This window comes from Rutidosis leptorrhynchoides, chromosome 4, assembly GCF_046630445.1.
Source record: "Rutidosis leptorrhynchoides isolate AG116_Rl617_1_P2 chromosome 4, CSIRO_AGI_Rlap_v1, whole genome shotgun sequence".
Taxonomy (NCBI): Eukaryota; Viridiplantae; Streptophyta; class Magnoliopsida; order Asterales; family Asteraceae; genus Rutidosis; species Rutidosis leptorrhynchoides.
Window position 1 is genome coordinate 349,152,588 of NC_092336.1, and position 26,103 is coordinate 349,178,690.

Genomic DNA, 26,103 nt, shown 5'->3' on the forward strand with positions numbered 1-26,103 from the left:
GTAATGTTATATTTTGAGTTTAATTGTTTAATTATTTAATACATATAATTAGTTATCTAATTAATATTTAAAACATAAATTGTATATATAGTAGTATATATATAAATCTATATAGGAATTCTATTCATAATTATTATTAAATTGTAATATATACATATTATATGTTCAATAAATGTTGTCAAATAATATATCATATGATAGTATTACATAATTAATAAAATGTAATATGTTAAATATAATTACAAGTTAAATATATGATTGTTATACTAATACTAATATTATTATTACTTTCATTACTGTTAACAATATCAATATGAATATTAAGATCCGTGTTAGTCATATTATTATTTTCAATAGATAATATATAAATAGAAAAGTTGATACATATAATTTGTTATGGTATTATTGTTATCATTATTATATCATAATTAGTAGAAAAATTACAAATTTTAGTTATTATTAATGAATATTTATTATTATTATTATCTTTATCAATATTAGTATTATTAATATCATTATAGTTATTATTATTAGAAAATGATACAATCTATTATTAATATTATTATTATTATTATTTGATGCATTAAATTTGTTATATTATTTATATTTTTATAATTATTGTTGTCATTTAAAATCATCCTTATTATTATAATTATCATTAATTATTATTAAACTTATATTTGTTATTAAAATTATCAATTCCAATATTATTAATATCATATTATTATTATTTTTAAATTTAGTATTATTAGTACCTTATCAATAATAATATTATTATTAATATAATTATTAATAAATTAATATTATTATTATTGTTATTAATATACTTATTAATTTCTAATATTAATTAATTATATAAAAACAAGAAGAAAAAAAGGGGTACGAAATCTGTATAAGGTCATTTTCTTTTTTCTTATTATCTTCGTGATCGATTTTTTTGTCTGCGAATCTATTACCAGTCGAATTCCAATACAGAAACATACAAACTCAGTTATCAATCAAGAGCTACTTTTTAGTTATTTATTTATTTATTTATTTGTTTCCTGTTCTTGTCTGTGAGGAATAAAGCTACCAATTGCATCTGCTATATAACAATAATTCAACGTCTCAATTGGAAGCATTACTCAATTATTCCCTCGTTAATATCAATTAACAACTTCATCTGTTTTATTCAGTAAAATCTAAACAAATTTTTTAAAAATAAAAACCGAATACTCTCTGTTCTTGAGTGTTTAATCAAAACCTCGAACTCGAATAAATGTTAGAAATCTAAAAATGCAGAAGTAATCTAAACCAAGTCGTGATTCTATCTGCAAATTTTCAAATCATAATTCGTGAAATCAAGCTAGACTTTCTTGGTATTTGTCAATATAAATCGAGTCCTCCATTATAAACCCTCTGCATTCCGAATCATAATATCCCACATTACGATCACGTATCTTCGTCTTTCCATATCTAGCCCCCATGATTAGTTCCCCATTGTCTCTAATTCTCAAAACTCGGCCCAAATCTATTCTACCATAAGATATTTTACATATTTCTTCCCAAGAGTTTTGGTTCTCATAATTGTTCAAAGCCCACATGTTATATTTACTTGCTCCTCTCGAATGCAACTGAAGACGCATAGGTTTTATCACAATCAACCGCTCATTAAATAACTCAAGCTCTAAGTTTATTGGGGATTCATCATCTAAAGGTTCAGGCAATTGAATTTCTTCAAACATTTCTGCACTCACATCAAATTTCATGATTGAACATTGCGTAATTATGTGCCAACCGTGAGACACCCAACGATACATTATCCAGTACACGCAACCGTTTAAATACACGGGTGACCCCTTGAAATAAATGCAAAGAAAATCAGAAGGAAATGGGATTGCCCTCCAAATGGCAGTTTTCACGCCATATATGTCAACCTGAAATCATAATTCAAACAATTAGTAATAGGTTCTAAAAGATTAGTATAAATTCATTCGTAATATATTAAAATTATATAGAATTTAAGAATCATATACATGTAAAGCAACACTTGCCTGAGGTCTAGGGGAATAGTGATAATTGTAAGCCAATCGGACAACCTTATAATCATCGGTGACCTTATCGTACCCAAATCCTAGAGCTACAGAGTAGTTCAGCATACGTCTTATGCGCATCATAGGAGGAAATATAGGTAGTTTTATTCGAATTGATGGATTCCACAGAATGATTTTTTCTTCTTTGTATGCGCATTTTTTATGACCAAGGCATACAACACCATCGATACTCCCAATTATCCTCAAATAGCATCTGGGGCAAGGGGTGCAATTGAAAGGAAATTCAATAACAGTATCTGGATCTACAGTCAAAGCTAGACTGTCATGATGCACACTGTACATTTCCCTGTCGTGCATCAAATCATAGCGACGCATAAGCAAACGGGGGTTTGATTTGTTGTATTTTTCGAGATAAAAGATTTGGAATTCACGAGTTGATATCAATGAAAACCAAGATTTGCACACAGATCTGCAACGAAGAATTGTTTTTGATGGTAGTTTTGATAGGATATCAGAGAGCAGTTCTTTTGGGAGATAATCTTCCATTTTTCAGTTTCGAAAGAAAGAAATGCGAACTTAAAGAGAAAATTATCTAAGGATTTGAAATTTGGTATAGAAGATGAATGTAAAGAAGGTGTGAGTTTGAGCTTATATAAGTAAAAGTTCCTGCTAGCGGTGCAATGAACCGAGTCAATATCTTCTGATTTGTACAAAAAATAACTCAAACACGCAAAGTAAATTCAATGTGAGGTAAGAAATCTAACTAAATATCAGATACTTAAATGCTTTATATTGATGAAAAGTTGGAAAACGTTAAGCAATGACGTCTGTTTTATGATAAACATGTAAACTTGCATTGAATTCTAGCATGAAAATAGAATATCACCTGTATTAATAGGAATCGCAAAGTAAAAGTTATTATTATGGATGAAGTGTTTATGTTGATAAGGTAATAGCGTTGAGATGTTTATTGAATCTTTATGGCCTTTTTAATGATGTTAACAGACACATTTGTGTGTATATCTATTGAGGTAATGACCACTATTTATGGAAGATGCAGGGTTTAGAGGTTTAGATAATGGAACTAGATGAACTCAAATCAATCAGAATTTCTTAATAAATTACTTTGGCTTAAAAAAATTTACTAATCAGATACATAGTAAACGAATAAAGTTTTCCTTATTCAGGCTAGCTAAGAAAGGATAGTATTTATACTCAGATGTATGCGGCCTAACCGGGCTTTTACTTTTTAGATACTTAGTAACCAGTGGCAATTCCAGAAACGAAACTCAATGGGTCCAGATTTTTTTTTTCAAGTACTAATTATATTTGAATGTTTTTTAATGAATGTTTACCTTTAAAATAACACAAATTCAAAGTATATATGGGGTGGGACTAGTTAAATTTAGTGGTATCTTATACAGTTTAAAGGAAATGCTAAATTTAGTGGTATCTTATACAGTTTAAAGGAAATGCTATAAATTCGAAAAATATATGGGTTCCTGTAGTCAAATTTAGTGGTGTCCTATAGATTTTAAAGAGTATTTTCTACACAAAATTTTCAAACTAGTGGTATCCCGTGACCCCGCGGGTCAAAGAATAGAGTCGCCTCTGTTAGTAAATGTTGATATGTAGTATTAATTTAACAGCCTCTTTTTTCTTCACATGAGGTAGGATTAATATGAAAATTTAAGTGCCAAACAGATGATTATCTATTTGTCAATACACAATAATTAACTTAAGTGCTTCAGGGAGATGTATTGTTTGAAAATCAAATAAATACTTCTCAATATATGTCTGTTCATGGGTAAGGACTGTAGAGTTAATTGGTTTTGTAAATTGAGCAACAGGCTAGTATCAAAAGGATTTCGGTGTGTTTTAAGTCTACCTTAGAAGCTTTTAGTGTACATTTTCACTCTCACTGTATGGTGATAATTTGTAGGCATTTTGGGTTTGTTTTGGTCTGTTGCAAAATTTGTTGGAGTGGTTCCAGGAGCAGAGATATACTGAAATGGGTTATTGTCACAGGTGTATTATATGTGCCTTACTGGAGGTTATACCTGGCAAACGGGTCGGTTTAGGTAACAGGTCGGGTAATTGTTCAAATAGGTCCAAATGGGTCATATACTTTTACATATATATAACAAAATATTAATATACATAATAATTGATATAACCATTAATGTTGTCATAAATGATTGACGGATGAAAGTTGTTATGCTCGACCCATTTGACCTATTTACAAGACCCATTTGACCTCTTAATATTTATTGAACTTTAGGATTTGATACCCATTTGACCCGATCTTTCATATATTGTATAAAACCCAATAGGATGGAGAACAACTCATTGGACCTTTTTTTAAGTTTTGGTTTACATTTCTAGGCCTATTTTTTCAAGACCCAATTGACCCGAAAGCTTGACCCATTTGACCCAAATTTGAGTATATCGGAGGTTGCCCAAGGTTTATAGCTATCGAATATTTTCTTTTAGGGAAGCTAGTGTCGCATGTTGGTTTTTGACTATCTATTAGTAGATGATATGGGGCATCATATTGGTTTGAGCTGAGAAAATTAAGGTGTAATTGGCTTAATAGTGTTGTTTCTAGAGCTTAAATTTCTTATTTCACTGTTGGGATTATATTCTGTCGTGTCGAGATTATAATTCACTATGTTTGCATTTCAAGTTTGTTACAAATCTGCCAACTAGGTTGTTTATGTGTACTTATTCCCATCATTTTCAGTGTCTAATATCTCATGTGAAATTTGTTGGCATACAGACATACTCATATACGTAGAAACACCATCTTGTAGTCCCAAGTTTTTAGTAGCCCTGCATTATCTCATATGTTACTCTTTGATGTATCGATTGAATTTTCCCAACAAGATCATGATCGGCTTTAAATATAGCATCTCAGCCAAATTTTCACCTTGGTTAAGTCTTGTTAATCGTTATCCAAGTTCTGTTATTGCTTTGAATAATCAGGATTACTGGTAGCTGTTCTTTGGTAGTCACAGTTTCTGTGTGTCATACTTTACTTGATTTTAGAACTTTGAATATTGTGGATCCTTCAACCGTTTTGATTCAGTATGGAATATTTTATTTCATGTGAATTAAATGATAACTATATGTTGTTAAATTGGTTCTTAGATATTTTAAAATACCATACGATTTAAGCCTTTAAGGTGGTTATATACTTATATTTTCAATATATGCTGTATAATTTCATCATAAGTGTGCATTAATAGCTTGTACCATACAACTTTGAAATGCACATTTGTGGTAGATAGTACTAGGGGTGTGCACCATTTGGTTTCAAACCGAATATCGAATCGAATCCAAACCAAGAAAAACCAAACCGAATTTTTTAAACGGATTTCGGGTTGATCGAAACCGAAACCGAATTCGTAATTCAGTTTTTGGTTTGGTTTTGAAAATTTTAAATTTGGTTAACCGAAAACCAAATTAAAAGCCGAATTTAAATTAATAACATATTATAACATATTAAAACATATTTATAATTATAATATTTATATATTTATATTATATTTGATGTATTATTACATTTTTATTAAAAATAAACATGTTATATACCTTGCATACTTAAATCAATTCCACAACCGTTATTTCTAATTTATATGTAAGTTTATGCTGGTTAAGATTTTTATTTTTAGTGATTTTCAGTTTTAACCTAGGCCCTATTTGGGGGTGTGACACTGCGCTTTTTGATATGATTGGTAGGAACAATGCTTTTGAAACGTTGCACTTTAAACAACATTAGATGTCTTCTATACAAATGTAGTACGCATGTATTTTGTGACGACCCGGAAATTTTCGATCAAATTTAAACTTAATCTTCATATGAATTCGACAAGATAAGCAAAGTCTATTAAACCGAGTCTCAAAAATTTTGAACTGTTTACTTGGATTCATTTAACCCATGACTATTCTCAACGATTCACGAACCTTTAATTGTAAACAGAAATGTAAAAATAAATAATTACATATGTAAATAATTATATTAAATATATAAATGAACCATTATCTAAATTAGATATTATATAAAAAAAAAATTTAATAAATAAAACTTGTTACTTTAAATAGATAGAGCGTATTGGATATAAATGGTTCAAACATAATTTGTCAACGTTATCAAAGTATTAAAGGTGTAATGTTATATTTTGAGTTTAATTGTTTAATTATTTAATACATATAATTAGTTATCTAATTAATATTTAAAACATAAATTGTATATATAGTAGTATATATATAAATCTATATAGGAATTCTATTCATAATTATTATTAAATTGTAATATATACATATTATATGTTCAATAAATGTTGTCAAATAATATATGATATGATAGTATTACATAATTAATAAAATGTAATATGTTAAATATAATTACAAGTTAAATATATGATTGTTATACTAATACTAATATTATTATTACTTTCATTACTGTTAACAATATCAATATGAATATTAAGATCCGTGTTAGTCATATTATTATTTTCAATAGATAATATATAAATAGAAAAGTTGATACATATAATTTGTTATGGTATTATTGTTATCGTTATTATATCATAATTAGTAGAAAAATTACAAATTTTAGTTATTATTAATGAATATTTATTATTATTATTATCTTTATCAATATTAGTATTATTAATATCATTATAGTTATTATTATTAGAAAATGATACAATCTATTATTAATATTATTATTATTATTATTTGATGCATTAAATTTGTTATATTATTTATATTTTTATAATTATTGTTGTCATTTAAAATCATCCTTATTATTATAATTATCATTAATTAATATTAAACTTATATTTGTTATTAAAATTATCAATTCCAATATTATTAATATCATATTATTATTATTTTTAAATTTAGTATTATTAGTACCTTATCAATAATAATATTATTATTAATATAATTATTAATAAATTAATATTATTATTGTTATTAATATTAATATACTTATTAATTTCTAATATTAATTAATTATATAAAAACAAGAAGAAAAAAAAGGGGTACGAAATCTGTATAAGGTCATTTTCTTTTTTCTTATTATCTTCGTGATCGATTTTCTTGTCTGCGAATCTATTACCAGTCGAATTCCAATACAGAAACATACAAATTCAGTTATCAATCAAGAGCTACTTTTTAGTTATTTATTTATTTATTTATTTGTTTCCTGTTCTTGTCTGTGAGGAATAAAGCTACCAATTGCATCTGCTATATAACAATAATTCAACGTCTCAATTGGAAGCATTACTCAATTATTCCCTCGTCAATATCAATTAACAAATTCATCTGTTTTATTCAGTAAAATCTAAACAAATTTTTTAAAAATAAAAACCGAATACTCTCTGTTCTTGAGTGTTTAATCAAAACCTCGAACTCGAATAAATGTTAGAAATCTAAAAATGCAGAAGTAATCTAAACCAAGTCGTGATTCTATCTGCAAATTTTCAAATCATAATTCGTGAACTCAAGGTTGAATTTGAGAGTCAAAGCTTCAGTTTCAAAAGTCAAACATTTGGTTCTTGAAGAAATTCACAATCGTGTTTATGTTTCAAGTTAAATTGAGATTACAGAAAGTTTATATGTGTGATTTAAAACCATTTTTATGTAGAAAGTTTGATCTGAAACATTCTAAAATTTCGAAATCGATTTTGAGTTATGATTCGTGTTCTTCAACTGCAGATACCCCGTTTTTATTTATTTATTTTTGTTTTAATTAAAAATTCAAACATCTATTTTAGAACGTATCTGTTATTTTGAGAGATCCTAAATTAGTTGGTAAACTCGTTAATATAGAAAGATGAGGTCCTAGTCGATGTGTTTTCAATGGAAGAAGGTGAAACAGAAAAAAAAATATGTTAAATAAATTCGAGGTTGGGAATTAAACAGAAACGTATGGACGGAGCAATGGTTAAGAGGGGTGTCGGGCTAGCGGAAGGTCACGGGTTCGAGTCTCGTCATGGACAATTCTTTTTAGAAACGTATTTTGTGAAGGGTATACACTTCTACTTTTAGTTCTATTTCTGTTATTGTTATTGTTATTGTTATTGTTATTGTTATTGTTATTGTTATTGTTACTAATTTTAGAAATAAAATTATTATTATCATTAATGCAATTAGTATCATTAACATTATTATTAGTAGTATCATTATTATTATTATTATTATTATTATTATTATTATTATTATTATTATTATTATTATTATTATTATTATTATTGTTATTATTATTATTAGTGTTACTATTATTATTATCATTAATATAAAAATGATTAACAAGATTATTGTTATTACTAATGTTAGAATATGGTTATTAGTATAATTAGTATTATTATTATCACTATTATTAGTATTATAATTATTATTAATATTGTTATCATATTTAGATTTACAATTAGTAGAAACATTAATATCATTAGTATTTTTATAAGTATTGTTATTATCAACAAAAGTAATAGTAATAAAATCATTATTATTGGTAATATGACTATTAGTATGGTTATAATTAAACTTATTATCAGTATTATCATTAGTAGTAAAATTGTTATATTCATAGTTATTATTATTAATATTACTACAAATAAATATTTATATATAAAAATACATTACCGGAGAATCAAATCTTATTACGAAAATTTTCTCTAAATCCCTTGAATTCCGGAAATTCACAATTACTACGTCAAAAGTTAAAAATCTCTATCTCAATCTTTTATGACATCTTCACTTGTACGCTTCACAGAATCGAATCGTATTATCTATATTAATCGATAATGATAAAATCCTATTTATCAACTCATATGTGTCATGAAAACATACTTATTGTCATCCATGACCATCCAAATCAAATTTCGGGACGAAATTTCTTTAACGAGTAGGTACTGTGACGACCCGGAAATTTTCGACCAAATTTAAACTTAATTTTCATATGAATTCGACACGATAAGCAAAGTCTATTAAACCGAGTCTCAAAAATTTTGAACTGTTTATATAGATTCATTTAACCCATGACTATTCTCAATGATTCACGAACCTTTAATTGTAAACAGAAATGTAAAAATAAATAATTACATATGTAAATAATTATATTAAATATATAAATGAACCATTATCTAAATTAGATATTATATAAAAAAAAAATTAAATGAATAAAAATTGTTACTTTAAATAGATAGAGCGTATTGGATATAAATGGTTCAAACATAATTTGTCAACGTTATCAAAGTATTAAAGGTGTAATGTTATATTTTGAGTTTAATTATTTAATACATATAATTAGTTATCTAATTAATATTTAAAACATAAATTGTATATATAGTAGTATATATATAAATCTATATAGGAATTCTATTCATAATTATTATTAAATTGTAATATATACATATTATATGTTCAATAAATGCTGTCAAATAATATATAATATATGATATGATAGTATTACATAATTAATAAAATGTAATATGTTAAATATAATTACAAGTTAAATATATGATTGTTATACTAATATTATTATTACTTTCATTACTGTTAACAATATCAATATGAATATTAAGATCCGTGTTAGTCATATTATTATTTTCAATAGATAATATATAAATAGAAAAGATGATACATATAATTTGTTATGGTATTATTGTTATCATTGTTATATCATAATTAGTAGAAAAATTACAAATTTTAGTTATTATTAATGAATATTTATTATTATTATTATCTTTATCAATATTAGTATTGTTAATATCATTATAGTTATTATTATTAGAAAATGATACAATCTATTATTAATATCATTAATCTGAATATTATTATTATTTGATGCATTAAATTTGTTATATTATTTATATTTATATTTTTATAATTATTGTTGTCATTTAAAATCATCCTTATTATTATAATTATCATTAATTATTATTAAACTGATATTTGTTATTAAAATTATCAATTCCAATATTATTAATATCATATTATTATTATTTTTAAATTTAGTATTATTAGTACCTTATCAATAATAATATTATTATTAATATAATTATTATTAAATTAATATTATTATTGTTATTAATATACTTATTAATTTCTAATATTAATTAATTATATAAAAACAAGAAAAAAAAGGGTACGAAATCTGTATAAGGTCATTTTCTTTTTTCTTATTATCTTCGTGATCGATTTTCTTGTCTGCGAATCTATTACCAGTCGAATTCCAATACAGAAACATACAAATTCAGTTATCAACCAAGAGCTACTTTTTAGTTTTTTTTATTTGTTTATTTGTTTCCTGTTCTTGTCTGTGAGGAATAAAGGTACCAATTGCATCTGCTACATAACAATAATTCAACGTCTCAATTGGAAGCATTACTCAATTATTCCCTCGTTAATATCAATTAACAACTTCATCTGTTTTATTCAGTAAAATCTAAACAAATTTTTTAAACATAAAAACCGAATACCCTCTGTTCTTGAGTGTTTAATCAAAACCTCGAACTCGAATAAATGTTAGAAATCTAAAAATGCAGAAGTAATCTAAACCAAGTCGTGATTCTATCTGCAAATTTTCAAATCGTAATTCGTGAAATCAAGGTTGAATTTGAGAGTCAAAGCTTCGGTTTCAAAAGTAAAACATTTGGTTCTTGAAGAAATTCACAATCGTGTTTATGTTTCAAGTTAAATTGAGATTACAGAAAGTTTATATGTGTGATTTAAAACCATTTTTATGTAGAAAGTTTGATCTGAAACATTCTAAAATTTTGAAATCGATTTTGAGTTATGCTTCGTGTTCTTCAACTGCAATACCCCGTTTTTTTATTTATTTTTGTTTTAATTAAAAAATCAAACATCTATTTTAGAACGTATCTGTTATTTTGAGAGATCCTAAATTAGTTGGTTAACTCGTTAATATAGAGAAATGAGGTCCTGGTCGATGTGTTTTCAATGGAAGAAGGTGAAACAGGAAAAAAAAAATATGTTAAATAAATTCGGGGTTGGGAATTAAACAGAAACGTATGGACAGAGTAATGGTTAAGAGGGGTGTCAGGCTAGCGGAAGGTCACGGGTTCGAGTCTCGTCAGGGACAATTCTTTTTAGAAACGTATTTTGTGAAGGGTATACACTTCTACTTTTAGTTCTATTATTATTATTATTATTATTATTATTATTATTATTATTATTATTATTATTATTATTATTATTATTATTATTATTATTCTTATTATTATTATTGAGATTATAAAATATATTGTTATGTTATTATTACTAATTTTAGAAATAAAATTATTATTATCATTAATGCAATTAGTATCATTAACATTATTATTAGTATTATTATTATTATTATTATTATTATTATTATTATTATTATTATTATTATTATTATTATTATTATTAGTGTTACTATTATTCTTATCATTAATATTAAAATGATTAACAAGATTATTGTTATTACTAATGTTAGAATATGGTTATTAGTATAATTAGTATTATTATTATCACTATTATTAGTATTATAATTATTATTAATATTGTTATCATATTTAGATTTACAAGTAGTAGAAACATTAATATTGGTAATATGACTATTAGTATGGTTATAATTAAACTTATTATCAGTATTATCATTAGTAGTAAAATTGTTGTATTCATAGTTATTATTATTAATATTACTACAAATAAATATTTATATATAAAAATACATTACAAGAATATTAAAATCACATATCATTATAATTTTATTATTAACAATGTAATAACTAAGCTATATATATAACATATAAATTAATATATACATATATATTTTCTTATATATAAACCCTAATATAAATTATTACTAATAATATGTGATAATGAAAGGTAAACGCTAGTTAAATAATATAGATAAATTAAATATATCTATATCTATATAACAAATAATTTAACAAGTATATTATTAAAAATAATATAAAGATTTAGTCGTTTACGAGTATATGTTTTAATATATATATATACAAATGATATAGGTTCGTGAATCCGAGGCCAACCCTGCATTGTTCAGTGTCGTCATATGTATTTTTACTACAAAATACAGTATTGTGAGTTTCATTTGCTCCCTTTTTAAATGCTTTTGCAATATATATTTTTTGGGACTGAGAATACATGCGCTGCTTTTATAAATGCTTTACGAAATAGACACAAGTAATCGAAACTACATTATATGGTTGGATTATGAATACCGAATATCACCCTTTTAGCTTGGTAGCCTAATAATTAGGGAACAGACACCCTAATTGACGCGAATCCTAAAGGTAGATCTACGGGCACTAACTCCCCCATACTGGAAAATGGTATGCTTTAGTACTTCGAGTTCATATTATACAGATGGATTTCTGTTTTGGGGATATTCTATATGCATGATGTTAATGTCGGTTACCAGGTGTTCAATCCATATGAATGATTTTTAAACACTTGCGAGTGTATGATTATTGAATAAAGGAAATCTTGTGGTCTATTAAAATTATGGAAATGATTGATTACGATAAACTAATGAACTCACCAACCTTTTGGTTGACACTTTAAAGCATGTTTATTCTCAGGTATGAAAGAAATCTTCCGCTGTGCATTTGCTCATTTTAGAGATATTACTTGGAGTCATTCATGACATATTTCAAAAGAGGTTGCATTCGAGTCGTTGAGTTCATCAAGATTATTATTAAGTCAACTATAGTTGGATATATTATGAAATGGTATGCATATCGTTAACTTTCGATGTAAGGAAAGTTTGTCTTTTCAAAACAAATGCAATGTTTGTAAAATGTATCATATAGAGGTCAAGTACCTCGCGATGTAACCAAATGTAATGTATTCGTCCAGATGGATTAGGACGGGTCGTTAGATATTTTATTCGCCTGGATCTGATATGTGGATGATCTATATCTACAAGATAAATTATATAAGGAATGGCTATATCTCTTACACAAGTAAATCATTTACTGTACGAGTGTTATTTTATTTTTATGAATAATAAAGATAACTGAAGTATTATGTTTTTAATTGTTCCCTGGGATTTCTCAACGTGAATTTTTTGATTGCGTGCAGCATTTGTATAACATATTTACCGTCTTTGGGTGTGGAGTTATACGAACGTTTGACTTCGGAAATCTTTCGTCTGTAGCGGATGGCGCCATTTGACCAAGCATATTTCCGTTAACCAGTCTGGATTGGTTCCCGGTTATAGTCTTGAGCGCAAAAAAATGGGGTGTTGGGCCTAGAAAGGTATTGATTGTTCATTCTCCGGACCGAATACCGTGAATAACCCCATCGGAGATGGGGATCTCGGGAGGGTGGTTAACGACCAATTCCAGGTAGGGCTTACTTACCGCCTTATGAGACTTACGATGCCATGTATGGATATGGCTTACGAATTTCCTTGTGGAAGGTAGAAGGTTTTCATCCTCGAGGGATTCGTATGAGTGTGGAGCGCAGGAGCTGGGGCCTGACCGTGAAGCCACTAGTGATATATGTTCACTCTCCAGAATAACCTCTTTTGATTGGTTGAAAAAGAATCGGGACAATTAATTTAAGACATCCTAAAATAAAATAATGTAGAATAGATTATGTAGAATAGATTTGGAAAAAGTAAATTGGTGCGTATGAATCTCATTATCATCTCCCAAAATATAACCCCCAAATTCCATTCTTTCTTTCTTTCTTTCTTTCTTTCTTCGCGGGCTTCTCTAGGAACACAGAAAAGAAAAATGAAGCAGAAAAACCTCTGTTCACTAAGCAGCTGCTGTATTTCACACGAATTTCACAAATCAGCAACAAAAAACCCTAACAAAATCGCAGTCATTCATTCTTCTCTGCGTCACCGTGACAGCAATACTACCAGATCCGCCACGTCACCGTCTCTTCAACATCCTCCTGTGTACGCAGATGACGTAAGCTTCACATATTCGGAGCTTCTAGAAGCCGTTGATTCCCTTAGCTCTCATCTCCGGTTCATTATTGACGGTGGCGTTGATCCTGCCGTTATTCTACCTTCTTTAGGTATATAATAATTATCCATTTTTATATTATATTATATGCATAGTTAATAGTTATAGTTCTTTTATTTTAATTTATTTTATTTGAGTTACTTATGTTTGATGTCATTTTACGTTATAAGTAAAAAGCATTATATGTAGCGTTTTGCTATTCTATTAATAAGTGAGATTAGCAGTCAACTGTAATAAAGTTATCTGTCAAATTAGGTTTAAGTAAGTTAATGAGTTATAGATTGATTGACATATGAAATAGTAAATAATTTCAGTATAAATTTGGTTGAGTACTTATCATTGATATGAATAATAATAACGTCAAACTTGATGTGAAATATTAAAGTATGAATCAAAGTCTAGCAGTTAAACAGTATTTAAGTTACTCATTGTAATTAAGTTAAGTTGCTGAGTTACAAATTGATAAACATTTAAGGAAATATTATTGTAGTTTTCGTATAGTTGACTTACATATGTTTGATGCTATTTTTTATGAATTATTATAAAAATTAAAGTATTAGTATTTATTTTGTTTTGTTTTGATGTTGAACAAGTGAGGTTTGAAATTTGACATCATTGAAGTTATATGTTGAGATAGGTTTAAGTCATCTAGTACTAACAATCTATTTAAGTCATCTAGTGAAACAAATGAAGGAAATATATTTCGAGTAGAAAAAAAAGTTACAAATGACCAGTAAGATAAGTTATAAGACAATCCAAACAAGTTTGAAATGAAATAAAACTAACAATCTAGACTCGTAACCAGGAAGATTCAACTACATGTTACTCCTATAAGAACTATATTACAATGCTTGACTTGAAAATATCAGGGAACCATTTAGTTTGATAGACTTAGACAACCCCGTCTGTTCTTCCCCTGTGCTGTAAGTATAAAATTATATCCGTGTACTGTGGACACAATATTTTATGATCTGACAAGCTGGTTCCTGATAGCCAGAACATATGTATGAACTTTGTTGAAACACATTAATTTATTTTGGTAGCTGTTCATGTGATCCTTACCAAATTCTATTTTTTTTTTCAGGCCTTCGCCCTATAGATCAGTCTGCGAATACCCCACGGATCGTGGGGATATACATGGTTCCTTCTGTAGAGTATATTATATCCGTTCTTTCTGTAATGAGATGCGGGGAGGCTTTTTTGCCACTAGACCCTTCATGGCCAAAAGATAGAGTGTTATCTGTTGTTTCTTCTTCAACAGCCAGCCTTATTCTATGTGGTTCTAATCTGCTTAATGGAAGTCACCAGATCCATGATTTTAATTGGCTCGCTGACAGTGCTTGCTGTCCCGTTCTAGTTGTATCCATGAAAACTATTCTTAACAAATACTTTGCTTCCCATTCTTTGCCTCAGTCATGTGCTGTAAGACCATTCAGTTACTTGATGTATACCTCTGGATCAACTGGAAAACCTAAAAGTGTTTGTGGTACAGAACAAGGTGAGGAATACATATAAATCTTCATGATGCAATTGGGTGTTAAAAATGTAATACAGTAATCTATTAAATGGATGCTTATGTCATTAAATTTATTGTTTTTGTTATTTGTTACAAGACTGGGACTAAATTTAGTACTTGTTCTTATCTAATCATTTACTTTTTAAGTTCTCATTTTATGTGAGATTTGCATTTTATTCAGGTCTTCTGAACCGCTTCTTATGGATGCAAGACATGTATCCTTTACATGGTGAGGAAACTTTGCTATTTAAAACCTCTGTGGGGTTCATTGATCATTTGCAAGAAATTCTTGGAGCTCTACTTACCAGTTGTACTTTGGTTATTCCTTCTTTCCGTGTGCTGAAAGAAAATATACTTTCGATATCTGAGTATTTACAGGTATGTTAACATAAAGTAGCAGCACGTTTTTTAAGGCAAACCTACATCTAACTCATACTAAATATATTTACGACGACACAATAAATTGAAACGAGAAAATCGCTATGCCAAAGACCCTTTGGTCAAAAGCAGTAGTTGTAGCCAAATTGAAACGACCAAATCGTGATCACCTGATAAGAGGATGCCACTAGTGGCTACCTTCCTTACATAACACATTCTATCATATTGTAATGACGACTCTGATCATACGTACATCATAGTCATATCTGCTTATTGTTTGTTATATACAAATATAATATAATTGTGCCTTGTAGACATTTACATAGTATTCTTTATTCCTATATTTTCCCTGCTGGGATATTGTTATATATTCACCATGTTAGCATATCCTTATATTCTTCATGTTGACGTACTTATATTCGCTCATTGGTAAACTTTAAAATTCTCACATTGTTTACTTTGGTATTTTATAATTCGTCACATTGACATTTTAAAATTTGTCACCTTTTCATGCTAAAATTCGGTGCCAATCTTATATTCGGCATGTTGGAAATCTCAAATCATCAAATTGAAGTCCTCATGCAATGGTGTAGCAGACAGTCAGACTCCAAGATAAAGTTTACATGCCACAAAATGTTTTCGTTTTCCAGTTATATGTTTAGAAATGTTCATGTACTTAGTAAACATGAATAGTGAGACATGGCTAAGAGTTAATCAAATAACTATTAGGCTAATTGGTTACTTAAAGTATTCTAATAGGGACTCATCTTCTCAAGGACTAAATTTAGAATTTTAATTATACCTGAAGTCTTGTGCTTTATGTGTTATCATGATGTGAGTAGATATATTCTGTTGGAGGCCATTTGTTGTAGTTTATATTGTTTTAGACCGCGCGTTGTCCTTTAAGAAGCTGGTATTTTACTGAATGTCATCGATCTGATATAACTGGCAGGACTACTCTATCAATAGGCTTGTTGCTGTACCATCACTAATGAGGATGCTTCTTCCAACTTTTCAAAGTTCAAATATTACATCGATTCAGAGATCTTTAAAATTGTTAGTACTAAGTGGAGAAATTTTGCATATATCCTTATGGAATTCTCTTACAAAGTTACTACCTGATACTTCCATTTTAAATTTATATGGTAGTACCGAGGTGAGCAGAAGATTCTGTCTTACTTACAAAAATTACTCAATAGATATTTTTTGTTGTGTATATTCACTTGTTATACCCTCTAATGTAATTTTAACTTAATCCAAGGTTTCAGGTGATTGTACATATTTTGACTGCAAAAGATTAACATCAATCTTAAAGACACAGTCACTCAGCACTGTTCCAATAGGAATACCTATTCCTAACTGTGAGGTGGTGCTTGTTGGAGAAGATGCACCTAACAATGGAGAGTTATACGTTTCTGGATCTTGTACTGCGATAGGATACTTTAATCATGAAATTACGCATCTCAAATCTGTAAACATGCTTCCAGAATATTCGTTTTGCTGTTCTGATGATGAGAAAGAAAGTAAAATTTACTTTAAAACTGGTGATTTTGCTAAAAAACTTCCAAGTGATGACTTGGTTTTTGTAGGAAGAAATGATCGTACTGTAAAAGTGAATGGCAACCGAATTGCATTGGAGGAAATTGAAAATACTATAAGAGAACATGAATATGTGGGTGATGCTGCTGTGATATTGAATAATGACGAAGGAGAAATTTCATATCTCGAAGCATATATAGTTACAAAAATAGGGTACGATTCTGTTAAAAGTGTTAGTTGGTCTCTTCGAGGTTGGTTGGTTGATAAACTTCCATTGGCTATGATTTCTAGTCGGTTCTTCTTCGTTGATTCATTACCATTGTCTTCATCTGGGAAGGTTGATTACAAGTTATTGGCCAGTTTAAGGTGTACTATGTCAGAAATTTCCAGTGAAAACGAGAAAGTTCCTGACAGCCATCTCTTGCAAACAATAAAAGAGGTTTCACATTATATGTTTATATTGCTTGTATACATTTGTGTAATGAAGGATCAATTAGTGCTAGATAACTTTCTAATAACTGATGGAACTTTAGGTCACCTTAATGCTCATGTTCATAGCACTATTGTAGTGTTTAATCTTTTGGTTAGAACAGTTGACATTCATAGTTGATGATGCAGGCCTTTTGTGATGCCTTGGGGACTAAAGAGATTGCTGACACCGATGATTTTTTCGTAATTGGTGGTGATTCAGTCTCAGCAGCACACACTTGTTATAAATTAGGAATCAATATGAAAATGTTGTATACTTTTTCTACTCCATTGAAGCTGGCGATGTCTCTTTTGAATCATAAATTAGGTGATGACACTATATTAGATATGGAGGTGTTGGCAACGGGCCCACAAGTTCTTGCTGAACCTAAAGATACTGATCTAAAATCTAATAAGCCACGTGGTAGGTTATCCAGTAAACTTGGTGATGATGAGTATCATCCTCACAAGGTTTATAAATTAGATGGTGATTTGAATGTTGATAACACTTCGTTTGCAATTAGTCGTTGTAACAAAGTAATGTTTGGAGAGAAACATATCATGAGTAGATCATTTCAAGCAACATGGTTTCTTGAAGAAAAAGCTTCTATAAGAGAACTATGGAAAGTTCATATGGAGTCTTGTGTTGATGCGTCGCCACTAGTTGTTGCAAGAGAAAATGACATTTTTGTGTACATTGGATCTCATTCACACAAATTTATCTGCATAAAAGCATCAAGGCAAGTGTCTATTTTAACTGGATAAATTTGTTTCATTATTCAAAAGTTGCAGATCATCTGATTTGTTAATTCTCCATCACATGAACTGCACAGTGGTTTTGTTCAGTGGGAGGTACAATTAGAAGGAAGAGTTGAGTGCTCAGCTGCAATATTGGGTGATTTTTCTGAGGTTGACTTATAGTTATCAAATCATTATGTATATCTATATATTATTCAATATGTAATGTATGTATTTTGGCAACATGTGTTATGTTCTAGGTAGTATTTTGGGTGCTACAAAGGAAACATATATTTTCTGAATTCCTTGAATGGAATCATCAGCTGGACTTACCAGACAGGTGGCGAAGTAAAGGCACAGCCATTGGTCGACAAACAAAGACATTTAGTATGGTAATGTTCACCTTTTTCACGAACGTTTACTATTTCATATGTAATGCATTGATTTGATAATGTATAAATATCCCTACTAACTTTATAAACTAGTTATGTTTTACAATATACTGATATACAGGTGTGGATCTTATGATCATAATCTCTACGCCCTTGATTATCGACGTTACTGTTGTGTCTACAAGCTAAATTGTGATGGGAGTATATATGGGTCACCTGTTATAAATGAAGTGAGTTTACGTAATTACCTGATGTAATTCATCATATTGTCTGTTAGATCACAATCACAATTGTTCTCGCATATTCAGTTACTTATGAGCACTCATAAACCATTATTATGTTGTTCAATTATATAGGATGATGAAAGGCTTTACTTTGCATCCACCAATGGTAGTATGACCGCATTATCGTTAATGGTACAGTGCAATATTAAATTTGATTTTGCTATCAATGTTTATGTCAATTTACAAAGCTTATCTGTCTAAATTTGTACAGGAGGTACCATTTAGTGTGTTATGGCTGCAAGACATGGGATCTCCAATTTTTGGTTCTCTCTCTATTGATCATGTTAGAGGAAACGGTATATGCACTTTTCCCTTCACATTTGAATTTTTATCTGCATCATCCAAGAGAGTTATAAAAGTACTTAAACTTTGCCTGATTAGTTTTCAACTCGTCAAATGTAATAATGTTGATATACAGTTACAGAAACACTAAACCCTTATTTTATTAATATACATTTTTGTTGAAGTGGTGCATCTTGTCATACTATTTACAGTTAAATAATAATGTTGAATCACAAGTACTGGGAATTTACCTTATAATTTCTAACATTTTTGTTTATGCATGCCATTGAGTAGTGTGTGTACATATAAAGCTTTAAGAATTTACTTGTACGCTTTTGGCAGTCATTTGTTGTTTGGTGAATGGACATATTGTTGCTGTTGATGCAAATGGGTCCATCCTTTGGCGTGTAAGATTCATTCTCTATCTTCATATTATGCATATTTATATTTATATATGAAATTAAATTTTTATACCTATAAATGTCTCTTATACTAGATCTTATCTCTGGATTTTTTAATTTATTCCAGGGAATAACTGGAGGACCAATTTTTGCTGGACCATGTGTATCCCATGTTCTAAAAAACCAGGTTAACTTTTCTTATTATTGGACATAATTCTGTTTATCTGTGGAATTTAATTTTCACCCTTATATTCATTCGAAGTTGAAATGGTTACTCACATATCAGATATTGATGGTAGCATTTGTGTGCCTGTTTTACTCTTATATTTTCTATAACAATTATACAATTTAATATATTTCAGGTTTGTAGTTAAATGCTCAAAGTTGTTTGTTTTGTTTCATCTGACAGGTGGTTATATGCTCCAGAGATGGCAGTGTCTATTCATTTGGTTTGGTAATGACCTCTGTTGATCGCTTTAACACTTTATACCTGCATCGATGACAATTTTGTGATCTGAATAATGATAATAACTGCAGGAGAATGGATACTTACTCTGGAAACACGATTTGGGTGATCCAATTAGTTCGTCTGCTTATATAGATGAGAACTTGCAGTTTATATCTGATAATTCAGTTACTTCAGACAGGTAATTAAAGCTCATATGAATAACTATGTGAACGCCTTCATTACTTTTCACACTGATTTTTGTCAACTTTTGTTCAGGCTAATATGTGTTTGTACCAGTTCTGGAGTTATAGTTCTACTCAGAATCAACTTAGAGTGTGTTGAAGAGAAATATGTGGTGCGGGAACTTTGTAGGTTGGACATTAAAGGAGCTATTTTCTCTTCCCCAGTGATGATTGGTGGCAGGATTTTTGTTGGTTGTAGGGATGATTATGTACATCGTCTTGGGATCAAGAATGAAATATAAACTAATGAAAAGTGGCCCCTGGTTCCGTCCACCTGAAATTTGTTTGGTTCATTGACTCGAAGCTTGTAGAATTGCATCATCAATCATTGCTGCAGTTAACATTTGTTGCCCAAAATCAATGATCTTGCATTGAGGTAGGAAAATTAGGTGAGTTAAATTTGTTTGGTAATTGGTAAAATGGGTATTTCTTATTATGGGTTGGGACATGACCCTTTGACATGAAAGGAAGTTTTTACCTTTTCTGAAATTATAAATAAGTAATGTATTACATGTGGGTAAATGGGTCTGGTTTTCCATGTCCAAACTACCCGGGGAGGATGACTATTTTACTCACATGTACGCAGCCTAATGGTTTATCCCATGACAGTTTCCGACCCTCTCTGAGATATGCTGCTAGTGAGGTTTGAACGGTTGAATTTGAGACCTCTTGTGATGATAATGTATTGCATGAACTATATTATTATAATAAAATATTATTTCGGTATAATTGTTTAGGATTTTATAAACATTGGAGTACACCTGTTAAAGAGCACATAACCCAAATAATCGAATTTAGTGATTAATGGGCCAAAACTGACCTATATAAGTTTCGTTTCAGAGCATGGATTTTCCAACACGATTTTTCATTATTGTATCAAGTGATGGATCTTTCGAAGAAGTGTGATAGTATCGAATTATATAGTGGAAGAACTGCAATAAAATATCCAAGCTCTTAACAGGTGAATATTCAATACTTGTCTTTCGAGTTTTTTGATCAATTTTGTCTTATATTGAATGATTAGGCTTATGTCTCTCTGTATTTTCCTTTTATATATCGTATAACTGATGTATTCTAAAAAGTAGGGCGAAAATATATAAATAGGTCGATTTTGATTTCGATTTCTTTCTAGGGGAGAATTTCATCTTTATTGTCAAAAAGGTTGAATAGTTATCCCCAGTAATACTCGAATACATAAAATCTCATGTATTGCATTAGTAAGAAAAAAGTTTATATTATAACAAAAGGAGATGCCTCATATTTTCTGTTTTCAGGGGGTAAGGTTGTACATGACGATCAACTACTAACCAATCCACGCTATAAAAATTTCAAAATGACTTCATATTAGAACCAACCACAATGCAATTAAGTAATTAAAACTCCAGAAGCGATTGCCACTTACCTTACCACTATATAGATTTATGTAATCGTCATAATTTAGAAGCTAAGTCAAAATACATTCAGAGAACGAGTACGTTCACAAACTCATAAACATCCACACAACACAAACAGAAGACAGACACGACCATGAACACGAATAGAACACGAAAAGTCGAAAACAAACAATAACTCAAAAAACACAATTACACATGAAACTAAAACAGAATGAACACACACACTACACACGGACACAACCAAGCACGGAACAAGGTTTGTAGCATCTAATCTTGCCAACCACTTGCTACCAAATCATTCGTTTAATCCTTCAGCCCCCCTCCTATCCTCACTAAGGACATCATCCCCAACATCCAACAAAGCTAGACTTTCTTGGTATTTGTCAATATAAATCGAGTCCTCCATTATAAACCCTCTGCATTCCGAATCATAATATCCCACATTACGATCACGTATCTTCGTCTTTCCATATCTAGCCCCCATGATTAGTTCCCCATTGTCTCTAATTCTCAAAACTCGGCCCAAATCTATTCTACCATAAGATATTTTACATATTTCTTCCCAAGAGTTTTGGTTCTCATAATTGTTCAAAGCCCACATGTTATATTTACTTGCTCCTCTCGAATGCAACTGAAGACGCATAGGTTTTATCACAATCAACCGCTCATTAAATAACTCAAGCTCTAAGTTTATTGGGGATTCATCATCTAAAGGTTCAGGCAATTGAATTTCTTCAAACATTTCTGCACTCGCATCAAATTTCATGATTGAACATTGCGTAATTATGTGCCAACCGTGAGACACCCAACGATACATTATCCAGTACACGCAACCGTTTAAATACACGGGTGACCCCTTGAAATAAATGCAAAGAAAATCAGAAGGAAATGGGATTGCCCTCCAAATGGCAGTTTTCACGCCATATATGTCAACCTGAAATCATAATTCAAACAATTAGTAATAGGTTCTAAAAGATTAGTATAAATTCATTCGTAATATATTAAAATTATATAGAATTTAAGAATCATATACATGTAAAGCAACACTTGCCTGAGGTCTAGGGGAATAGTGATAATTGTAAGCCAATCGGACAACCTTATAATCATCGGTGACCTTATCGTACCCAAATCCTAGAGCTACAGAGTAGTTCAGCATACGTCTTATGCGCATCATAGGAGGAAATATAGGTAGTTTTATTCGAATTGATGGATTCCACAGAATGATTTTTTCTTCTTTGTATGCGCATTTTTTATGACCAAGGCATACAACACCATCGATACTCCCAATTATCCTCAAATAGTATCTGGGGCAAGGGGTGCAATTGAAAGGAAATTCAATAACAGTATCTGGATCTACAGTCAAAGCTAGACTGTCATGATGCACGCTGTACATTTCCCTGTCGTGCATCAAATCATAGCGACGCATAAGCAAACGGGGGTTTGATTTGTTGTATTTTTCGAGATAAAAGATTTGGAATTCACGAGTTGATATCAATGAAAACCAAGATTTGCACACAGATCTGCAACGAAGAATTGTTTTTGATGGTAGTTTTGATAGGATATCAGAGAGCAGTTCTTTTGGGAGATAATCTTCCATTTTTCAGTTTCGAAAGAAAGAAATGCGAACTTAAAGAGAAAATTATCTAAGGATTTGAAATTTGGTATAGAAGATGAATGTAAAGAAGGTGTGAGTTTGAGCTTATATAAGTAAAAGTTCTTGCTAGCGGTGCAATGAACCGAGTCAATATCTTCTGATTTGTACAAAAAATAACTCAAACACGCAAAGTAAATTCAATGTGAGGTAAGAAATCTAACTAAATATCAGATACTTAAATGCTTTATATTGATGAAAAGTTGGAAAACGTTAAGCAATGACGTCTGTTTTATGATAAACATGTAAACTTGCATTGAATTCTAGCATGAAAATAGAATATCACCTGTATTAATAGGAATCGCAAAGTAAAAGTTATTATTATGGATGAAGTGTTTATGTTGATAAGGTAATAGCGTTGAGATGTTTATTGAATCTTTATGGCCTTTTTAATGATGTTAACAGACACATTTGTGTGTATATCTATTGAGGTAATGACCACTATTTATGGAAGATGCAGGGTTTAGAGGTTTAGATAATGGAACTAGATGAACTCAAATCAATCAGAATTTCTTAATAAATTACTTTGGCTTAAAAAAATTTACTAATCAGATACATAGTAAACGAATAAAGTTTTCCTTATTCAGGCTAGCTAAGAAAGGATAGTATTTATACGCAGATGTATGCGGCCTAACCGGGCTTTTACTTTTTAGATACTTAGTAACCAGTGGCAATTCCAGAAACGAAACTCAATGGGTCCAGATCTTTTTTTTTCAAGTACTAATTATATTTGAATGTTTTTTAATGAATGTTTACCTTTAAAATAACACAAATTCAAAGTATATATGGGGTGGGACTAGTTAAATTTAGTGGTATCTTATACAGTTTAAAGGAAATGCTAAATTTAGTGGTATCTTATACAGTTTAAAGGAAATGCTATAAATTCGAAAAATATATGGGTTCCTGTAGTCAAATTTAGTGGTGTCCTATAGATTTTAAAGAGTATTTTCTACACAAAATTTTCAAACTAGTGGTATCCCGTGACCCCGCGGGTCAAAGAATAGAGTCGCCTCTGTTAGTAAATGTTGATACGTAGTATTAATTTAACAGCCTCTTTTTTCTTCACATGAGGTAGGATTAATATGAAAATTTAAGTGCCAAACAGATGATTATCTATTTGTCAATACACAATAATTAACTTAAGTGCTTCAGGGAGATGTATTGTTTGAAAATCAAATAAATACTTCTCAATATATGTCTGTTCATGGGTAAGGACTGTAGAGTTAATTGGTTTTGTAAATTGAGCAACAGGCTAGTATCAAAAGGATTTCGGTGTGTTTTAAGTCTACCTTAGAAGCTTTTAGTGTACATTTTCACTCTCACTGTATGGTGATAATTTGTAGGCATTTTGGGTTTGTTTTGGTCTGTTGCAAAATTTGTTGGAGTGGTTCCAGGAGCAGAGATATACTGAAATGGGTTATTGTCGCAGGTGTATTATATGTGCCTTACTGGAGGTTATACCTGGCAAACGGGTCGGTTTAGGTAACAGGTCGGGTAATTGTTCAAATAGGTCCAAATGGGTCATATACTTTTACATATATATAACAAAATATTAATATACATAATAATTGATATAACCATTAATGTTGTCATAAATGATTGACGGATGAAAGTTGTTATGCTCGACCCATTCGACCTATTTACAAGACCCATTTGACCTCTTAATATTTATTGAACTTTAGGATTTGATACCCATTTGACCCGATCTTTCATATATTGTATAAAACCCAATAGGATGGAGAACAACTCATTGGACCTTTTTTTAAGTTTTGGTTTACATTTCTAGGCCTATTTTTTCAAGACCCAATTGACCCGAAAGCTTGACCCATTTGACCCAAATTTGAGTATATCGGAGGTTGCCCAAGGTTTATAGCTATCGAATATTTTCTTTTAGGGAAGCTAGTGTCGCATGTTGGTTTTTGACTATCTATTAGTAGATGATATGGGGCATCATATTGGTTTGAGCTGAGAAAATTGAGGTGTAATTGGCTTAATAGTGTTGTTTCTAGAGCTTAAATTTCTTATTTCACTGTTGGGATTATATTCTGTCGTGTCGAGATTATAATTCACTATGTTTGCATTTCAAGTTTGTTACAAATCTGCCAACTAGGTTGTTTATGTGTACTTATTCCCATCATTTTCAGTGTCTAATATCTCATGTGAAATTTGTTGGCATACAGACATACTCATATACGTAGAAACACCATCTTGTAGTCCCAAGTTTTTAGTAGCCCTGCATTATCTCATATGTTACTCTTTGATGTATCGATTGAATTTTCCCAACAAGATCATGATCGGCTTTAAATATAGCATCTCAGCCAAATTTTCA

General features: G+C 29.8%; 2 protein-coding genes and 1 pseudogene across 2 annotated transcripts; 1 reads left to right on the top strand and 2 right to left on the bottom strand.

Moving 5' to 3' along the window:
- Nucleotides 1-1,340: 1,340 nt before the first annotated feature.
- On the bottom strand, nucleotides 1,341-2,579 carry LOC139841749 (F-box/kelch-repeat protein At3g23880-like). The gene is made up of 2 exons (XM_071831953.1): nucleotides 2,034-2,579; nucleotides 1,341-1,916 (listed from the first exon to the last, which is right to left on the bottom strand). The coding sequence occupies exons 1-2, from the start codon at nucleotides 2,577-2,579 to the stop codon at nucleotides 1,341-1,343; spliced, it is 1,122 nt and encodes a 373-aa protein (XP_071688054.1).
- Nucleotides 2,580-13,777: 11,198 nt separating this feature from the next.
- Nucleotides 13,778-21,859, top strand: LOC139843742 (putative acyl-activating enzyme 19; annotated as a pseudogene).
- A 559-nt stretch (nucleotides 21,860-22,418) lies between these two features.
- On the bottom strand, nucleotides 22,419-23,720 carry LOC139841750 (F-box/kelch-repeat protein At3g23880-like). Its single transcript, XM_071831954.1, has 2 exons — nucleotides 23,175-23,720; nucleotides 22,419-23,057 (listed from the first exon to the last, which is right to left on the bottom strand). The coding sequence occupies exons 1-2, from the start codon at nucleotides 23,718-23,720 to the stop codon at nucleotides 22,419-22,421; spliced, it is 1,185 nt and encodes a 394-aa protein (XP_071688055.1).
- Between the last annotated feature and the right edge of the window lie 2,383 nt (nucleotides 23,721-26,103).